Source organism: Mustela nigripes, chromosome 5, assembly GCF_022355385.1.
Source record: "Mustela nigripes isolate SB6536 chromosome 5, MUSNIG.SB6536, whole genome shotgun sequence".
NCBI lineage: Eukaryota > Metazoa > Chordata > Mammalia > Carnivora > Mustelidae > Mustela > Mustela nigripes.
This window is the reverse complement of record NC_081561.1, coordinates 15,073,257-15,092,833: the sequence shown is the minus strand read 5'-3', so window position 1 is coordinate 15,092,833 and position 19,577 is coordinate 15,073,257. Positions and strand designations below refer to the sequence as shown.

General features: G+C 44.5%; 1 protein-coding gene across 3 annotated transcripts in view; it reads left to right on the top strand.

Moving 5' to 3' along the window:
* Positions 1-19,577, top strand: part of DTNBP1 (dystrobrevin binding protein 1) — a 202,832-nt gene that overhangs the window by 123,844 nt on the left and 59,411 nt on the right. For all 3 annotated transcript variants that reach the window (XM_059399492.1, XM_059399490.1, XM_059399491.1), the window contains exon 6: positions 2,178-2,310. In XM_059399492.1, the coding sequence (XP_059255475.1) occupies positions 2,178-2,310 (133 nt within the window). The remainder of the gene's footprint in view (positions 1-2,177; positions 2,311-19,577) is intronic.

Below are 19,577 nucleotides of genomic sequence, written 5' to 3'. Positions count from 1 at the left end.
TACTTGTTTTTCCACTTAATGTAATAACAATGAAAACAAAATAACGCAAACAGCAGTTAATACAGTAATATCATTTTGCCAGTTTTCCCACACATGAACTCTCTATGTATCATTCAGGTCATTATTAAAAAACTTGGATTTAATTCCTCGTGGACTGAAATTTAGATTTTGCATATGGTTTCGGGTTAGGCTTTCCATGATCACGTCTCACATATAGTAAGTCTTTTTTTTTTTTTTAAAGATTTTATTTATTTTTTTGACAGAGAGAGATCACAAGTAGGCAGAGAGGCAGGCAGAGAGAGAGAGAGAGAAAGAGAGAGAAGGAAGCAGGCTCCCTGCTGAGCAGAGAGCTCGATGCGGGACTCGATCCCAGGACCCTGAGATCATGACCTGAGCCGAAGGCAGCGGCTTAACCCACTGAGCCACCCAGGTGCCCTCACATATAGTAAGTCTTTTGTGGCCCCGGAAGATAGATTCAAAACTGCCATGAACTGCGTGACCGTCAGCCCTTTGCAGCCCTCGTACAGGTTTACTTATGGTGACCCGTCAATATCTGAAGTGCTTTTGAAAAGGAGTACTAAACGGTCCTCACGCTTTCACTTTTCAGTAAAATTTTATTTTCCCCCAAATCCCTGTCTTTAAGCCCTAAGTTCTACCAAACAGAAGAGGGAGGTTGGATAGGTAGCCTGGATATTTGTGGAGTTTGCGTCTAATCCCGATGCTACAAAAGCTGCTTTGGGCGGTCCTGCGGAAATCCAGTGGACACATGGAGGAATTAGATGCGCCGTGATTTCATTTAGCTGTTTGTGTGAAGGCGAGACTGGAAGTCTACACAGCTAGCTCGCTCTGTCTCTGCTGCCTAGTCCCTTCCCCACTGGGTGGCTGTGACTTCCAGATTCGAGGGTCCTTCTCTTGCTGGACCTTGCCCTCACCTCCGTCCTCTGTGTTAGGCGCCACTCTGAGTTTCCCGAGCGCTGCGTGCCTCACTGCCAGGACGTGGTGTCGTTGAAATAGGGCTCTCCTGCTTTCAGCTCTTTGGCACAAGGACTGTCTTTTTCATCTCTGTATCCAGTGTCTGGCACAGTGCTGCTGGAATTCTCTAAAATCTTGGACCTCTAAAACTTCTCTCCTGTTGGAGGAAACAACCAGCCCTCACTTCTACAACTAGGAAGTCCTCGTTCACTAACACCCGGTCAATTCAGAAATCGTTGTAGTGCAGGAGGGACTTGGTTTTGATTCCCAGTTGCCCTTCAGTCGCTGGGTGACCTTGGGCAAAGCGCTGAATTAATTTCTGCCGGCCCTGGTCTTTGGATCTTTTTAAATGAAGGCTTTTACTGGAACATGGCCTCCATGTTCCAGTAAAGCTGCCAAGCTCTGTGGCCTAGAGACACAGTAGACACCTTAGTGGTCTGGTGGGCAGAGCTGAGGCTCTTCCCCAGCAGCCTGTGCCCTGGGCTTACCGGGTCTGTGCAGCTCGGCAGCGACTTGTGAAGATTGCCATGGACCATTTGCCAGGGCAAAACAAATGCTCTGCTCAAGTCACTTGGAATCTCAAATTTTAAATTATGTTTGGTAATTTGTGTTAATTATAATTTGCTATATTCTCCTTTGAAAATTGATTATTCACATGTGGTTTATGGGATCATTAGGATATCACATTAGATGAATCACGATGCTCTGTTTCCTCATCACCCTGGTTAGTAGAATATTTTAAGTATTTTTGAAAATTATATTTGCAAATGCTTGAAATATAAAAATAAAGTCAATATAATTTGAAGTATATCTTAAAGATGGTCAATATATTTTATTTTGCTTCAAGAAAGCTTAATGAAGGGGTGCCTGGGTGGCTCAGTAGGTTAAAGCCTCTGCCTTTGGCTCAGGTCATGATCCCGGGGTCCTGGGATCGAGCCCCACATCAGGCTCTCTGCTCAGCAGGGAGCCTGCTTCCCTTCCTCTCTCTCTGCCTGCCTCTCTGCCTAGTTGTGATCTCTCTCTAATAAATAAAATCTTTAAAAAAAAAAAAAAAGAAAGAAAGCTTAATGAAGAATATTAAATAAATGCAAGACAGTTTCAACATTTTAAACTTTGTAACTTTTGGACATTTTTTTTTTTCTGTGATCGAAGAGTCTGACTTTTTACGTTTCTTTCTATTTTTTTTGGACCTTCTGCACTTCCAGCTCATTTAGAGGCTAGCTTTGAGGAAGTCGAAAACCACCTGCTGAATCTGGAGGATTTATGTGGACAGTGTGAATTGGAAAGATACAAACATATGCAGTCCCAACAGCTGGAAAATTACAAGAAAAATAAGAGGTGAGTTTGAAAAGTTGGTCAGCAGTATTCATTTACATGTTCTTCTTTATAAGTTCAGGCCAGTAAAAGACAAAGATTGCAACATGTAAAGCTCATTTGTAAGCTTTCCAGAATATGACCTTTATATACCTGCGTGGTTTGGTACCACCGTGTGTTGCCATTTTATGGAGATGAGGCTGGGATCAAAGGTGGAGGGAACAGAGCAGCAGGCGGAGCTCTCCCAAAAATTCTGCAGGAGCCCTGGCCTCTTTTCCTCCCAAGTGGCATATCCTGAGCTGCTTTTTCCCTTTTCTTTTTTTTCTCCTCCTTTATTATTAGAGCAGGAAGAAAAGGAACCTGAGCCCAGGCTGGGGAAAGAGGCTTGTGGGGTTTGAAGCTCAGCTTTGTCACACGCTGGTTGTGAGGCCTTGTGCGATTACTTGATCTCTCTTAGCCTCAGTGTCTCTGGCTGGCGGTGAGGAGGATACTGTACCCACTTCCTAGAGTTGTGAGCATTAGATGAGGTAAGAGCCATCAGGCCCAGTCAGCTCTGTAAGTGTTAGTTATACTCCCGACCATTGTCACGGGGCTGATAGGAATTGATGCAGAGGAGAATCCTGGGGGTGACAGCTTATGGGACCAGCTGTAGCATCCCAGTTCATACGTGCCACCTTGGGCAGGCTCAGGGGGTCCCTGGTAGCTGATGAGGGTGCTGAGACAGTCCAGGGTCTGCCCTGCACAGAGCAGGGAGTAGAGCCAAGGGGGGTGGGTGTCTGTGATAGGTGCAAGAAAGCAGAAGTTGTGGGATTGGAGTCGGGCTTAGGGCTAAGAACAGATTTGGAGGGAGAGCAAGAAAGATCAGCTGGGCAGAGTACCCTGTGGGTTTTAAGATGATTGGCAAATTGAGTTGTTCTGGATCCAGGGTGTAGCGGTCAAGGAGGAGTGGGTTGTTGACATGGACAGGAAGTGCTAATCACTGGCATACAGGAGGTTCAAAAAAAAAAATAAAAGCAAAGCTAATATGTGGGTATTATAGATGATCACACTAACATCATAGTTTTCCAGAATAATGCCAAGGGATGGGTGGAGATGAAAGTGAGTATTCTGAAATTTTCGGTCAGGTCCAGGTCTAAGACCCTAGGGCTGGGTCTTAGATGTTAATGAGCCAGAAGAATCACCTGGGCAGTGTTTCAAATGCAAACTCCTGGGCTCCATGGTAGGACAGCCCCAATTGACAAGTTAATTCCAATGGTTTTGCTGTAGACTAGCCTTCCAGGCGATTCTGTCAGGGGCAGTTCAGGGAGAGACCTTTTAAGAGACAGCCAGGTGGGGGTGAGATGGGGTGGTGGGCAGGCTCTACACAGAAGAGCTTCGAAAGGAGCCCCACGGGGGCTGTGGGTAAAATTGCTTGGAGAAGTTTATAAGTATAGGAATTTTTCTGGAGGTGCTTTCTGTAAATTGCATTGGACTACAGAGATTACAGGACGGTATGTGGCAGCCTTAAGAATGGAGTCCTTTTCACAGATAGGACTTCTGAATGAGTGGGTGAGCGCTGGGACCCAAGGGCTTTCAGACTCAATCACGGGGCATAAGAGATGAACTTCCTCTCCAGAAGAGAAGAGAACAACCCAAGATACCAGAGTTCAAGATGTCAAGTTAGAGATGGTTTGGCTTGTCTGTAATTTTAAATGAAAAAGTAGGGAAATAGTCTGTTGTCAAAGTGTTAATCATGTAAAGAAGTTTATTTATAAAACAATAGGTTTCAAGGAGCACAATAGGAAGGCTTAGAATTTTGAAAGGAAACTTCTGCAGGAAATCGGGCAGCATGTGTACAAGTCTTGTGAACCCTAGAACTTACATGGTTTCCTCATCTGTAAAATGGAGATAGTACAGGACCTTGTAGGGTTATGTTAAGGATTCGGTTGGTAACGTGCTAAGAATAGCGCTCAGCACAGGGTGAATGCTGTGTCCCTTGGCCTGCACTGGCTGACCTGTATGAGAACGTGTACAGCTGGACTGAGGGGTATTCTGTATTTGTACCAGTTACGTTGTTCCGCTAGTTGAACACAGGAATCATATGAGTATCGTGGTTTTTCTATTCCATATGTGTTAATATTGATTATTTGAAAAAGGGTATCTGGTACTTTAGTATGTAAAATTCAATTTCAGATGTTTATAACCTGATTAGATAGAAAAGAGTAATAGGATTTGGAACTATGAGGTTTTATATCTTTCTTTTCTTCACTTTCACCCAGTGACTTAAATGTATTTTAATTAATGCATTATAACTTATATGTTATAAAATGAAAATTACTTTTAGTATTTGGAGAGCAGAACTGCCTGTAATTTAAGTGAAAGTCAAAATTTGTACTGAATGGGTCTTAATACGTTTCATGTAATTTAAATGACATAGGATTTGTCTTTTAAGAGATAGAATTATCTCTTAGTAGTAGAAAGAGTGTGTTTTTAAACTCAAAAGACCCAAGTCCTGGCTCTGTTGGTTACCAGTGTGGTCGCTAAGCCTTACCAATAACGTAAACAGTTGATCAACACATACTTTGTATATTTCATGTACTGTTAGCTTACAATAAGCTTCAGAAAAAAATATTACTAAGAAAATCATAGGGGAAAATACATTTATAGTATTATATTGTGTTTATCAAAGAAAAATCTGTGGATACGTGGACCCATGCCATTCAAACCTGTGTTGTTTAATGGTTAACTGATATTGAAAACAGCAGGGTTCAGTGAGAGTCTGCATATCACACAGTAGGGCTATTTCGGCCTCTGTCCTCACTGGCTCACAGAAGTCTGACAGCCAGTCTTACACCCCCTGTGCAGATTATTGGAGGGCTCATCTGAGAAATTGAGCAGCCCAAGAGAAAAGACCTGCCCATATGGACCTTTGGGGGAGTGCCCTGATGAAAGAGTGGGGTCTGCTTCGTAGCACCCCCATCCCCATGCTGAGCTCCACACTGGTGTGTGTGATTTCTAATAAGCTTCATGGTGCCTCACTCTTAAATAGGAAGGGGCAGCTGGGAAGTAATAGCCCATGGAGGAAAGCTTCCAGAGTAAAAGAGGCCAAAATAAATAGAAAATAAACAAACTAATAATAATTTTAAAAAGCACCCAGACAAATGAGAGACTGTAAGGGGAACAAAAGGAAACTTACAAACAAAAATCATAATTAATAGCCTCAGGTGTATGAGGCCACCTTCTAAGAGACCATTTTGCATTTATGAGACATGAACAGGATGCTACAGAAAAGGAATAGTAAGAGACAAGAAAGAGCTCTCAGAAATAAAACATGACAGCAGAAGTAATAAACTTCAGCTGAAGTATTGGGAGATCAGGTTTGGCCTCTATGTAAGAAAGCACAAAGATAAGAAAAGCTAAGAATGTTGAGAAAATTGCAGAATTCATTCCTGAGTCCCATATCTGACTACTAGAAGCTTCAGAAAGGGGGAGAAAGACAAATCTATTAAAGGACTAACGCAAGATAACGGTTCAGAACTGAGTGATATGAATAAGTTTGAAAGGGCCCACCAAGTACCTGACAAAATGAGTGGGAAAAATCCATTGTCAATGCATATTTTTATAAATTTCACTACACTAGGAATAGAGGTCATAAGAGTCTTCAGAAAAATCTTCATATTAAGGATCAGGAATCAAAAGGAACTTGAGAATGGTTCTAGAGCTGGGGAGTGATTCACTTTACATTTGCTGAGCAACATTTTCATCAAGTGGGAGGAAATGGTCGTTTCCAGGAGTACGGGGCTCCAATTTCGCTCCTGCGCACACCATATCAGGAAGCCAGGAAGCCGTGGGTGGATATGCTCCACCCGCAAGGGAGTAAACCAGGGAGAAGGAAGAACGGACGGAGACTGAATTGCAGTGAGAATCCAGCCAGTGCGGAAGAGAAACAGCGGGAATGCTCAGCAGGATGGCAAAGAGAAGTCTGAAGAGGTCCAGTGAGCGATCCAGACTGGAGAAGGAAGACCTTCTGGAGGATTCCAAGAGCAATGTTCAAGGAGAAAAAATGAAACTAATGGGTTGTCTGATAAGCTTGATCGTATTCAGAGTTTTATAAGCTCTGATGGCAAGTCTTTAGTGATAGGTAAAATGGGCCAAACACAGCAACTGTTAACACTAAGGGAGAACACAGTTTCACCAGAAGAGAAAGAAAACACTGTATGACTCCGTTACAGACAGTATGTATAGGACTCTGTAATAGCTAATGTGGAGTTGGGCTGCAATTCTGATTAACTTACTGGAAAGTTGGAGAAGCTTGTAGACCATTAAGGAGGGATTGAAGAAAGCTCACCTCGGGCTTCCACAGCAGGAGATCAATATGTGGTATTTAAAATAGAAAAAAATGAATATCGCTGTTGGCATACTGTTTAGAAAAAATGGAAGTAAATACCAGAAATAGCCAAAAGAATGGAATGTAGTTTCTTGTGAAAAGCAGGGCAGGAAGGTGGAGAGAGCTGGGGAGGGAACTCTGATCCTCCTCATGGATAAAGCGTGTGGGCACTAGTTGACTTAAGGAATGTACGAGTGTCATTTTGATAAATACAGAAACTGAATTTAAAAACACTCTAGAAGGACGCCTGGGTGGCTCAGTCTGTTAAGCTACTGCCTTTGGCTCGGGTCATGATCCCAGGGTCTTGGGATCGAGTTCCGCTTTTGGCTCCTTGCTCAGCGGAGAGCCTTCTCTCTCTGCCTCTGCCTGCTCGTGCTCGCTCTCTCTCCCTCTGATAAATAAATAAATAAATAAAATCTTTAAAAAAAAAAATAGACTGAGAAGCATTGCCACTGACAAAACCTTCTATGATCACGTAAGTTCCAAAAGCACTCCATCCTATATTTGCCTCGTGGAGTTTTGTAGGACATGTCAGTGCCTTCAGACTGCTGGGAATTCCTGTAGTAAAGAAATTTGTTTGACCCTCACAGCTTGCTTGTTCCCAAACCAGTCTGTGTGTAATACATGTTAAAATGCCATGACTTGGTATTCTCTGTATAGCACCATCTGAAAAATTTTCAAATACTGGTTCCCCAAATTATTTGATTGCACAGGGAAGACTTTCTTAAAAATAAACCTCCTACCTTTTTAACAAGATGCCCTACAATCTGAACTGATGACTTTTCTTGCTCTAAAGAAGATAACAAAAGATTGGTAACAAAAGATTGGCTAGGGTGTGTGTGTGTGTGTGTATGTTAAAACTTCTGCACGCTGGGGCACCTGGATGGCCCCCCCCCTTGAGATTTATTTATTTATTTATTTATTTGAGAGAAAAGGGGGGTTACATATGTGTAACAAAGTATAATTTCTTTTCTTTCTTTTTAAAGATTTATTCACTTATTTTAGAGAGAACGAGTAGGGGGCAGAGGGAGAGAGAGGATCCCAAGCCGAATTCACACTGGGCATAGAGTCCGACCTCATGACTCTGCTAGCAGGACCTGAGCCAAACCAAGAGTCGGATGTTTAGCTGACTATGCCACGCAGGTGCTCCTGTAATAAAGTATAATTTCTGGTGATTATGTAGGATTTGAAGAAAATAAAACAGGATAATGTTCTCGTGGTAAGGTGGTGCAGGAAGCTGCTATCATCAGGGTGAGCGGGGAAGGGCCTTCTGAGAAAGTCCACGAGAGCCAGGACCTGAATGGGAGGGCAGCCATGTACGGATCTAGCATGACACAGTTCCACGCAGAAGGAAGAAGAGGGACAAAAAGCCTGAGTCATGGGGCACCTGGGTGCTTGGTGAACCACCACCAGTTGGTGAAGCATCTGCCATGGTTCAGGTCATGATCCCAGGGTCCTGGGATCGAGCCCCGCATCGGGCTCCCTGCTCAGTGGGGAGCCTGCTTCTCCCTCTGCCTCTGCCTGCTGTTCCCCCTGCTTGCTCTATCTCTCTCTGTCAAATAAATAGATAAAATCTTAAAAAAAAAAAAAAAACACAAAAACAAAAACTGAATCATGAGCCCTGTGAGAGAATGGAGAACTGGAGAATCCCAGCCTTCTGAATTTTTCATCTTTCCACCGTTATGTTCCTTAGCATGCTTACTAAGATCCTTTCACAGTAATTATCCTTAAAACCATACGTAAGTGTGTAACTTTATTAAAATATTTCTTATTTCCAAATTTCGGGATCCTTTGTTTTCTTCAGCGTGCAGCATACTGTCAGAATTTCTCTGAAAATAGCTGCATCTTGAAGAAGACAGTGATTTTAGTGATTCCACTTAATTATAAATGACTCATAATTTTCACAGTCCTCTGTTGGCCTTGAAATCTGCTCAGCGACATACAAAACATTTTTTTCACTGGTTCAGACTTTGGAACTGGGTTTATCTCTTAGAAACTCTTGTTGGGTCGGGTGGGGGAGGGTCACTGCTTCTGTTGAGGTCTAGTGATCACGCATATCTTGAGAAAGTTACTCCTTTTACTTTCTGTGTGACAGGTAATGCTAAGAAACTGTGCTTTCTCTTTGTTCTTTGGTAACACGTAGACTGCAGACGAAGTTTCAGAAATCTTCGAAGCTGAGTGTAAGAGATTTATTTGAGATGGTATGACATACCTTTAGTAGAAGTTGACCAGTTCATGTTCCAGAGAATAATCTGCCAAGCTCCTGAACTTCCAGAAATGACCATCCAAACTAACCTAGAAAAGGAGTGGGCCTCAGGTCTGAGCTGTATTTCCCATACCTGAAAGTTGGGGATGGTGGTGGCGGGAGGCTTGGCAGGAGTGTAGCACACAGGCCTGGCTTTGCTGAAAATAGAACAGAGGAAACCAGTGGCATTCTACAGGGTGAAGATGGTTCTGGAACCAGAGGAGAAGGTCCTGAGTACCTCATCCGGAGGAGTTGGGCAGAAGGTGGACAACCAGTTTCTGAGGTTTTGCAGCAGAGTCTGGTTCGGAATGGAAAGTGGATCAGGAGGACGTTCCTCAGGCAGTGCTCTGACAAAAAGGGCGTGGACGTATCTACCCAGGATGGAGTATTAGGGACCAGATTTACTTTCCCACCTGATACAGCCCCAAAGCAGACAAAACAATGCTTCTTATGACCCTGGACATGAGGCAGAGAAGAGAAGTGATCCTTGATGGACAGGAAACAGGTGCAGTGAAACCTTTTCTTGCCCCTTCATTCTGCCTCGAGAGAATTTCCAGGCTACAGAGCAGGGCGGGGGACCCAGGAAGAGCCTGGCACATTCTGAGTCGAAGAAACAGAGCTGGGAGTCCGGGAGTCCGAGGCAGCCAGGGTTTATAGGACACGGTGCTAGAGAGGAGAGGGCTGCACAGAGAGGATCCCGGAAATCCGCCAAGGGTTCCCCTTCAATATCCAGCAGCGTGTTCCTAATGCACGTGAGGAGACTCCCAGAGGCAGGAGGGGGGGAAGGCAAAGCTAACAGTTGCTGTTGCTTACGCTGTGCCTGTTCTCAACAGCCCTCCTGGAAAATGTTGTAATTCATGGGACGCTGGGAAGAGCACTCAGGAAAGTGTTCTCTCAGTAGGGGGTATAATTAGCCCGAGACGAGTCCTGCTCCAGACCTGTTTAACAAATCATGAAAGCAGTCATCAAAAGGACCAGATTGTTTCCAAGGAAATTAACTCCCAAAACAGAGCTCAAGAATATTTGTAGGAGGAGGACATGAATATCTAGCACCCAAAAGATAAATCACGATGTGTAGCATCTGATTAAAGATTACTCAGCAATATGGTGAGTGCTGTGAAGTGGCGATTCAGAGACCTGTACCCCTGGGGATAAAAATATATGTTTATAAAAAATAAAAAATTAGGGGCGCCTGGGTGGCTCAGTGGGTTAAGCCGCTGCCTTCGGCTCAGGTCATGGTCTCAGAGTCCTGGGATCGAGTCCCACATCGGGCTCTCTGCTCAGCAGGGAGCCTGCTTCCTCCTCTCTCTCTGCCTGCCTCTCTGCCTAACTTGTGATCTCTCTCTCTGTCAAATAAATAAATAAATCTTTAAAAAAAAATAAATAAAAAAAAATAAAAAATAAAAAATTAAAAAAAAAAACATAACTCAGCAAACATGGAGATAACCAGTCAATCAAAAGCAACTCAGAACTGGTATGGGTGTTAGCATTAGCAGACAAGGACACTAAAACCAGTTATTGAAACTACTCTCTAAGTTCAAAATATTAAGTGGACACATGGATGATGAAAAAAGGCCCAAACCTGTTTCTCCATTTTTCTACATTTTACTTCCTCCTTCCCTATTAGATGCTAGTTTTAGGTGGTTCCCAGGTGGTTAACTGATAGTAAATTATTGTATTTATTACGCTATAGTAATCACACCTGCTAAGCCAGTGACCTCTTGCTAGGAGGCTGTGAATTTATGGGGTTCATGAATTTGTAATCAGATCTTACATCTTCTTTCAAAATGAAATCTAAGCTTATGAGTTGGCAGGGAATCCAACAGATTCCTATTCTGAAGTGTCAGAGAATAAATCTTGACAGTTTCAGACTTTATACATAGTCACAAGAACAGATGTAGCTAGAATATTTTCACAGGTTATTAGATCCTCGGGTTGACAGTAAATATAGTTCAGGACTGATATTTAAGTTCTTCAAGCTTTATTTTGAACAACGAGTATCTGTTTGCCATCAACATTAAAAACGCATGTTCCGTCTTGCTGCCTTTTTTTTTTTTTTTTTTTTAAAGATTTTATTTATTTATTTGTAAGAGAGAGAGAGAGTGAGAGCAAGCACAGGCAGACAGAGTGGAAGGCAGAGTCAGAGGGAGAAGCAGGCTCCCTGCGGAGCAAGGAGCCCGATGTGGGACTCGATCCCAGGACGCTGGGATCATGACCTGAGCCAAAGGCAGCTGCTTAACCAACTGAGCCACCCAGGCGTCCCCGGTCTTGCTGCTTTAAAAATAGTATTTCTCTGATTGGTTTACAGTACTCTTTTCCCAAACTTTTTCTTCCAGTTGTGTAAATGTGGTTCTGTATGCTCATCAAGATGTTTGTTTGGACAGAGACAGTAAACACGTAAAATGTATATTTACATTTGAAAGTGGTCAAGACTTAAAAATATAGCAACCTTGAGAAAGGTTTACTGAAATTCGGACAAACATAATTATGATTATCCTGGGTTTACAAAAAAAAAAAAAAGATTATCCTTTTTCTGAAGATAGATTGGTTATAGCTTCTGCGTAGTCATTTACAGAGCATGTAATAACTGTCAGTGTTCTCGAATCAGCTTGTTAAATTCGGGATCGTAATTTCCATCTTACATGGCCTGATACCGTTTTGGAATTTGTTGCTCTTTTTTCTGAGTTGCTTTCTAAAGTAGGCAACCGGTTACTGTAGTCTTCAGGTGAGCATGGCCAAAACATGGCACGACCCTCTGCTTTGCTCCTCTGACATTCTTGGTGGATTCTAGAGATGGGACAGGCAGAGACCTGCTCAGCAGCCTGTCCTACCTGCTCGCCCTATGGTCAGTGGCCGGAAAAATCATCGCAAAGGCAGCAACAAGAAAGGGAGTGCTCCTCCTCTCCCACACGCGTTCCTCCAGGGCGGTGTGCTCTAGCGTGGCTATATTGGCCCCGTCTCTCTGTGGTCTCGCTTCCTACCTGCGTTCTGCCATTTCCGGTCTTTGTTCTGGCTCAGAAAATTGGCACCATCCGTGTTTCAGAGGACATTCAGTCGTTAGCTACTGGAGAGGTTTGATCCTGGATTTCAAAGGACATTCTCCCCCAAAGTGAGCAACGCTTTCCTTTCTCTCTGGAAGTTCCATGGCATGTTTTGTTCATGATGAATTCTTCTCGTTATACTGATGGCAGAGAAGTGCTTTACTGTCATAGTGAGCAGCACATTACTTCTTAGAGGAGGAGAAAATAGAAGCTAATAATACATAACTCTCGAGGATGAACTCAGATGAGAATTTATCGCTTGATACCAGTATTCTGTGCTTTCATATGGTTTTAAAAACAAAGCATCCTGTAAAATTATGAAATAAAATTGGACCGACTCAAGGAAAGTTCAAACAATATTTACCCTATAAGCAAACTTTTAAGAAGATTCATTCATTCAAATGAATGGACAAGATGCTTGGCACACTAAAGTCAAAATATTGGTAGAGAAAGAAAATTGAATAAACATTGTATAACATGAAGACCATAATAGAGACACAATCTATGATGTACTTTGAATGTTTAATTTGTATTTTTTTTTCCTTAGTTTTTAGGGAACCGAGTCCATTGACCTGAAAATCCCTATTTATCTGACTTCTTGAAGCTGTCCATTCTTGACTTCTACAATACTAGCATCCTTTCGGTTTCCTTCAGAGGCGCTTGAATGTTGGTATTCTCTTGGCCGTCGCCTCCTCCCATTCTGCATAGCCTCCCGCAGCAGTCCTGCCCTCTCCTTGGCTCACCCGCCCCCCACGTGGTGACCACGATCAAATCACTGCCTTCGGTTCGGGTCTGTCTTCTGCCCGCAGAATCAGCTGCCATCTGGACAGCCTTACTTGGACATCTCAACAGACGCCTGCCCCAAATTACACTCCACAGCCACACTTGACCTTTCCTTGTCTCAGGAAGGCCCTGCCGTCTACAGATCTACCCATTCCACAAACATGCGAGTCGCCATAATCCCTGTCCCTTCCCCCCAGCCTACCGGCTCCGCTCCGTTCCCAGTCCGGGCCAGTCCCGTATCCTTGAATCTGTTCTCGCCTTTCTGTCCTCACGGGTCCTTTCTAGCTCAGTCGTGTGCAGCCTCAGTTCCGGTGACAGCCCCCTCATTAGTCTTCCCGTCGGAAATCATGTCCCCCAACCACTTACGTTACTGTCCTTGCTTTTTTTTACCCCCCCTAAAATACAGTTATGATTAAGACTCCTCACCATCTTCAAGATAAACACTAAGTTATGGTGATTGGGTTACTTAGGTAACGGTAACATTTATTTAGCATTTACTGTGCTTAAAAACCGTAGTCTAAATTAACTCAAGAGAATTCTCCTAATGCCTGTCTGACGGGGCATGCTCTCCTTGTTACCAGCGAGGAAAATCGGACCGGGGAGATGAATTCACCAGCAGCTGCAGAGCCAGGAAGTGGCATTGCGACACCAGACCAGTGTCTCTCGGACTTCCAAGTCTGTCCGTACCCTTTATATTATATCCGCGCCCCACAGAGCTGTGCACACTCTGGGGTGGGATGCTGGGGCGTAGGAAGACCATCTTGCTTCTCTCAGAGCTCTGATCACTTCAGCTCTCGTGACTGCTAATTATAAAAATGAGCTAGCAGGGTTTTTCCATCATGGTACCACTGGACCACAGACACGTCTGAATGTGGGATGCATGATTTTTTTCCTTTAATCTACCTTCTACCCCATCGGCCACATACTCCCCACGCCTGTGGGGACGTCGGGTTTCAGGCGGCAATCACGTGGTTGTATGATGCTGAGAAACAGCAGACCACTGCCTTGGTCGTAATGAATGACAGAGCAGGCTTTTTTAGGAAACTGGCTGGCCAATTAAAAATTTTGAATTAAAAAAAAATCAATAATGCAAAGGTATTAGAATTCTTTCACTTCTTTCAATATTTAGAAATTAGTTACCATGGCTTAGTAACTGGACACTTTTCAGTACATCAGTGAGAATAAACATGTTTAATAGGTCTTGTGAAACTCACGAGACATCTTCAAGGGCATGCTAGGTTTTCACTGTAGGTTCACATCAGTGATGATGGCTTTCAATTTTAGTTTCATCGGTTTCCTAAAAAGGAATGTGCTTTCACAGAGATGAGTGGACCCGGATGTGGCCCCGAAATGTGGGGGTGCATCTGGGTTTTATATACATGACTTGTATCCAGTAGACTAGGGCGCTTACTTTAAGTACTTTCTGGTGGGGCTGAACTCTCAGGTGGGCCACAGCTTGCGTTTACAGAGGGTGTGTGTCCTTGAACTCCGTTCGGGGTGCCACAGATCGCACACGCTTGGAGTCCGAGAGGGGCACAGATTTTGTTCCCAGTCCTGTCTCTTATTAACTGGGTAGGCTTTGATCCACAAGCCCCTTTTCCTTCACTGGGTAGGTGTTCTGTGGTAAGAACTCGCTGAATAGTCCTTCCTTCAGCCTTCGTATCCTGCTTCCTTCAACCACAGGCGTCCCTCTCCAGCTCAGAGGGATTTGCATGGAAAACAGGCCTAGGGAAGTCATCTTCTTGCAAGTTTGGAGGGAATTTAATCTGTATGTAACTTAGTTGCTACCAACCAGCTGATTTCCTAGACCTTCATTCTCTTTGGAGGGAAGGGCATTTTTAAAAGTTCCAAATCCTTGTTACCATATTGTTCAGATTCTTTTCCTTTTTAAAGGCCAATGTTCTAGGATCTTATCATTTCATTATTTTTTTTTTTAGGCTGTACTTTGCCAAAGTAGAAATATATGAAACTGTTGTTAAAAGCATTATAAATACGGCCTTAGTGCAGGTTCTTTTTTTTTTTTTTGAACTAGCTGCTTTTTCAAAGGTTTCATTTTACAGGTAATGTTAAAAATTGTTTTGTTCTGCAACACATCCCCTGGGCAGGATCTGTGTAAGGAGTAAATGGCAACAGGGATTTCAAAGATACAGATGGTTTTGAGAAAATTCACCGCAAGCTAGAAGGCCAGCTCTCCCTCCCCACCCCCACCCCCACCTTTTGCCCTGTCAACCCCAAAGCCACCAAGCCTGTAAGGATACGCGTTTTCATGACTGTAGGGTGAGAGGAACGACAGATTTGATGGTGAGTGGTCAGTGGGCCGTTTTGAAAGAGGTCGCGTGAGATCTTTCCCTTGGACAGTTCGTCATGGTGACAGATTCCGTCCATCCGCCATAGCAAAGGGAACGCCCTTCAACTCTGTTCTAACCAAAAAATACCCCTTTTCATTCTTTAAAAAAAAAATCCCCTGAATATTTTCAAATGTGAAGAAAAACGTTAGAGTTGCTGTTGCAGTTGGCTTTTTGAATGTGGTGGCTGGTCACACAGCATCGTTGTGGTAGCTTCCGGTCCCGGATTCATCCTCGGGGAAGCCGTTAGTATTGGGGGTTTGCTCTGTCCCTGAGATGCATGTCTTTATGGACACAGTCGGCCGGTGGTTCCAGTCTGTTAGGTTTGCATCCACGAGTCTGATGTAGTTCGTTTCTATACATATACAGATTTAAGACACTTTCTGGAACATTCCACAGACTTATTTATTAGTATGATGCTTTGGTTCTTTTTATTCTGCCCTTGTAACTCAACCCCTGTAGAGAAGATGATTACATAGCACTTCCATCCTTTGGAAATATTATTAGATTTTGCGTCTGGTGTTATTTGTTGAATGTTTTAGTTTCAGGGTTCGTTAGGCTGAATTTGTAAAGGCAGTTGCTGAACCGAGAAAATTTTAAAATATGGTGAAACGTAAGAGAGTATTTCAGTTCTTTCTACTTATTTGATCTTCTGAAAATGCCATTAAACTGTGAAAAATAAGAGACTCAAATTTTTGGAAATGAAAGTGGCAAACAAGTTGTTATCAAATGAGATACTATGTGACCAGACTTTTTTATGAAGAATAAAATTCTCAGGGTGCCTGGGTGGCTCAGTCGGTTAAGCATCTGGCTTCAGCTCAGGTCGTGATCCCAGGGTCCTGGGCTCGAGCCCCGCATTGGGCTCCCTACTCAGGCTCTCTGCTTCTCCCCTCTGCGCCTCCCCACTGCTCATGGTCTCTTTTACTCTCTTTCTCTCAAATGAATAAATAAAATCTTTAAAAAGAAAATAAAATTCTCTATAGTTACAGCAGGGGCTTCCTTGAAGAAGCAGATCTTAGTTATTCCTTGATTTTTCTGAGCGTTGGTTGGGTCTGACTGTGCACGCGTATGATCATGGTGGATGACACAGGCTTTCTGCACATCAGGAGCTCGGCAGCGTCATTGTAGAGATGATGTCTGTCCGGAAATAACCACATCACAGGGCAGCACGTGAGGTTTTCTAACACAGAGAGAGTTAAGCACCCTAGGAATTTAGATAAGGAGAGATCGCCAATTAGGTGTCAGAGATGAACTTGAAAACTGTTCCACATGGATCCTTATCATTTCTGTGTCTGATAGAGTTTGGAGAGTGACCAGAACATAAAACACCTGCTGAACCTGTGCCTTTCATTTGGTTAACTGAGAGAGTGACATAATGGCTAAGAGTAAAACATCTGCCATGTCCTCAGTAAGTGTTAACCATCATCCTTCAAAACTCAGTCCTGTCCAGAAAGCCTTTGCTACAAAGCAAGGTGCACGAGCTGCTCCCTCCTCTTTATTCCTAGAGAAGCCTCAGCCTATCATTACCGGAGCGCTCCCCTGTAGGAAAGATTTCCGATTGTCATCGTACTTCTCTGTCTCCCCAACCGGAGGCCCTTAAAGTTATGAGACATCCACATTTGAACCCAAGCATTATTCCTAGAGTCCAAGACGCAGTAAATTTATGTTGAATGAATAATTGAGCACAACAAAGGTTACCTTCAGTATAAGAAAATGGGTATAAGGCTGTTAACAGTGAGGATGGGGAGAAATGGATGAGCTCAGGATGTGTTTTGAGGTAGAAGTGACAGGGTTTCTTGACAGACGGAATGTGAAGAAGGAAGGAACAGATAAAGCAAACTTGAGGAACTTGGTAATGCCATTAGCTGACGCGCAGGAGCCTGGGGAACAAGAGGCCGTCTTGCACACACTGTTCAAGAAGCTGACGCCGCTTGAGTGCAGCTCTCAAACAGGCGGGCGTGTGTGAGTCCGGAGCTCAGAGAAGAGATCAAGATAAGAGACGGAGCTCAAGAAATCAGCCTATAGCTGGTATTCAGAGCTACGTGGCTGGCTGAAATGGCCTTGTGAGAGAATGTAAGTGAAGGAGAGAGAGCCCCAAGCCAGTCTTGCCGCGAGCACTCCAGTGTCACGGTCAGAGAGAGGTGGAGAGGCTAGCAAAAGAATCCAAGAAAGCAAACGCTAGAGGAAGCTTTCTCGGGGAGATTGCCGATTGGGCCAAATGCTGCCAAGGGATTCAGAGGAGCCGTGAGGAGTGATCATTGCACTGGGCAACATGTGATTGTTGGTGACCTTGACTCCGCCGGGGGTGGGGTCCGGAAGCCAAGTTGGAATCCGTCCAAGACTGGGAAGTCAGGGAGTAGAAATCTGCAGGAGCTGGATTTTCGGGGCGCCTGCGCGGGGTGGGCATCCTGTCTTTCTGCATCACCAGATGATTTCATCAGATTCCAGACTGGACTCCCGCACTGCTTTCCTCTTTCCGAGCGTTCATCGCTCATGGACTCCCTTCCTCCAGGGGTCCGGACCAGAACCCTCAGCGGTCAGTGTCCCCCTCCCTTTCCTCTGCTTATTCCGGTGGGATCAGTTGCCAGGACTGTCGAGTCCTCTCCACGGCATTTTGCAAACCCGACTCCTCCTGTCCATCGCCCTCGCCAGTTCTTGCTCTTCCCAGGCAGCAATTAGCTCTTCTTCAAACTCCTCTGTAGCTTCCCGAGTTCTCCCTGCTTTGATTCTCCCCCTTGTCAGTGGATCTATCCATCACAGCCAGAATGTTCTTCTAAAACACAGCTTTGCTCCTGCGATTCTGCTAAAAATAAAACCAGATCCTTTTAGCCTGGCACTCAGAACCCTCTACCTTTTTAACCTCGTCTCCCACACCTTTCTCTCTGTTCAGCCCGCTGCTCTCCAGTGTTCGCTCTGGCTCGGTCTGTAACCTGCATCCTCTGACCTGCACCTGCGTGCCTTCGCGCTCACTGTTGCGTCTGCTTGACACACCTGGCCCTCGCTCCTCTCCTGTCGTCAGTACCTCCAGATGCTTGTGACCCCTCAGAGACGCGCCGTCCGCCCAAAGAACCTGCAGATTCCCAGCCTGTCAGTGCCCCTGCTTCACCCAGTTCTTACTCAGTCCGCTCAGAGTTCCCCGACGCGGATCTCTCCCTTACCCCACAGCTGTCCTTCCCTTCGCTACTTCAGCCAGGCTTCCTTTTTAGGAAGTGGGGACAGGAATGATTCCCTGCCTGGAAGTTTCTCGAAGATTTTACTAACGGTGTGGGTTCCGTCAATAGAGGACACCTGGGGAGCTGCTCGGCTGCTCCCATTTCTCAGTGGGCACCTTCCCATTAAGGGGCCGGGGCAGCCCGAAGGTGGAGAAGCAAGCGTGCCTCTCTCTTAAGAGGCGACTGTCCCCCACCTGGCAGCCACTCAGCAGTGAAACAGACTCTGGATCGGTTGTCTGGCTTTTAGCTGTGGGGATTTGGGGGTGGGAGTTGGGAAGATGTCTCTGAAATTGTGACTCTGTGAGTCCCGGCTTTTTAAAACAGAAGGTGCCTTTTGGGAATTTTGCTCACGAAATGTTCTAGAAGCTTCTCATCAGAAAAGAATTGCTCATTAATATGGAGCTGAAGGCTCTGTCATCTCGTGCACCCAGCAGGGGGCTTGGGGACTTGCTCCAGGGAGGGCATCCGTGGGAAGCACATCGAAGGTGTCTTTATAAGATGCTTTCTGATGACCCTGTTGCCTCTCAGTTAGGTATTCTCAGTTTCATCCCGGTCTTAGGAGGTAAAGTTAAGTTTTAGGCACATTTAACTTGTACCTAATTAATCTTCCAAGAATGAAGTGGGGCTGTTGGCTGAAGGGAAACAGTTGCATTTTGTTTTTCAAGGTGGGATTGAAAATAAACCATGTTTCTGGAGCGTTGTTACGAGGAGTCGGTGTTTTCAGAAAAGAGGAAAGAAGTGCCTGTCTGATTTTAGAGCCTTCCCTTGGCTGTGACAAGAGTATTACGTGTTTGGCCTTCCAGCAGGCAGATTGCCCGTCCCCTCCACCAGCTGGTAATTGTAGTCGACTATTTTGGAACACGAGGGGTATCGTAATTAGTGGTGTGGAGTACAGACTGGTGAGTTCAGAATAGCCCTCCGTGCTTAGTAAAACCTAGAGTGCAAATAAGAGATAAATGTCTCCTATTTTGAGTGTGATAATAAGCTTTTCCTAAATAAACTCACCTCCTCGACAGTACTTCTTATCACCACCAAGAGAGGGACAATCTCGTTCCAAAATTACGAAGGAAAAACCTGAAGACCACTTCCTTTGACTTCTTGGTCGAAAATGTTCTGTTTCACGATTGTTCATCTATTTTCTGCTGCTGTGCATGTCCCCGGGAAACCTGGTATCTCGGAATCCTTAATTGATACTGACAAAATGACAAACCAGAGCGGGTCCTCCAGGCGTGGCCCTTTTGTGTCAGGATGAGTTGCGGACCTCAGTCTTTTGATAACGTGCTTTCCTCTTTCACTTAA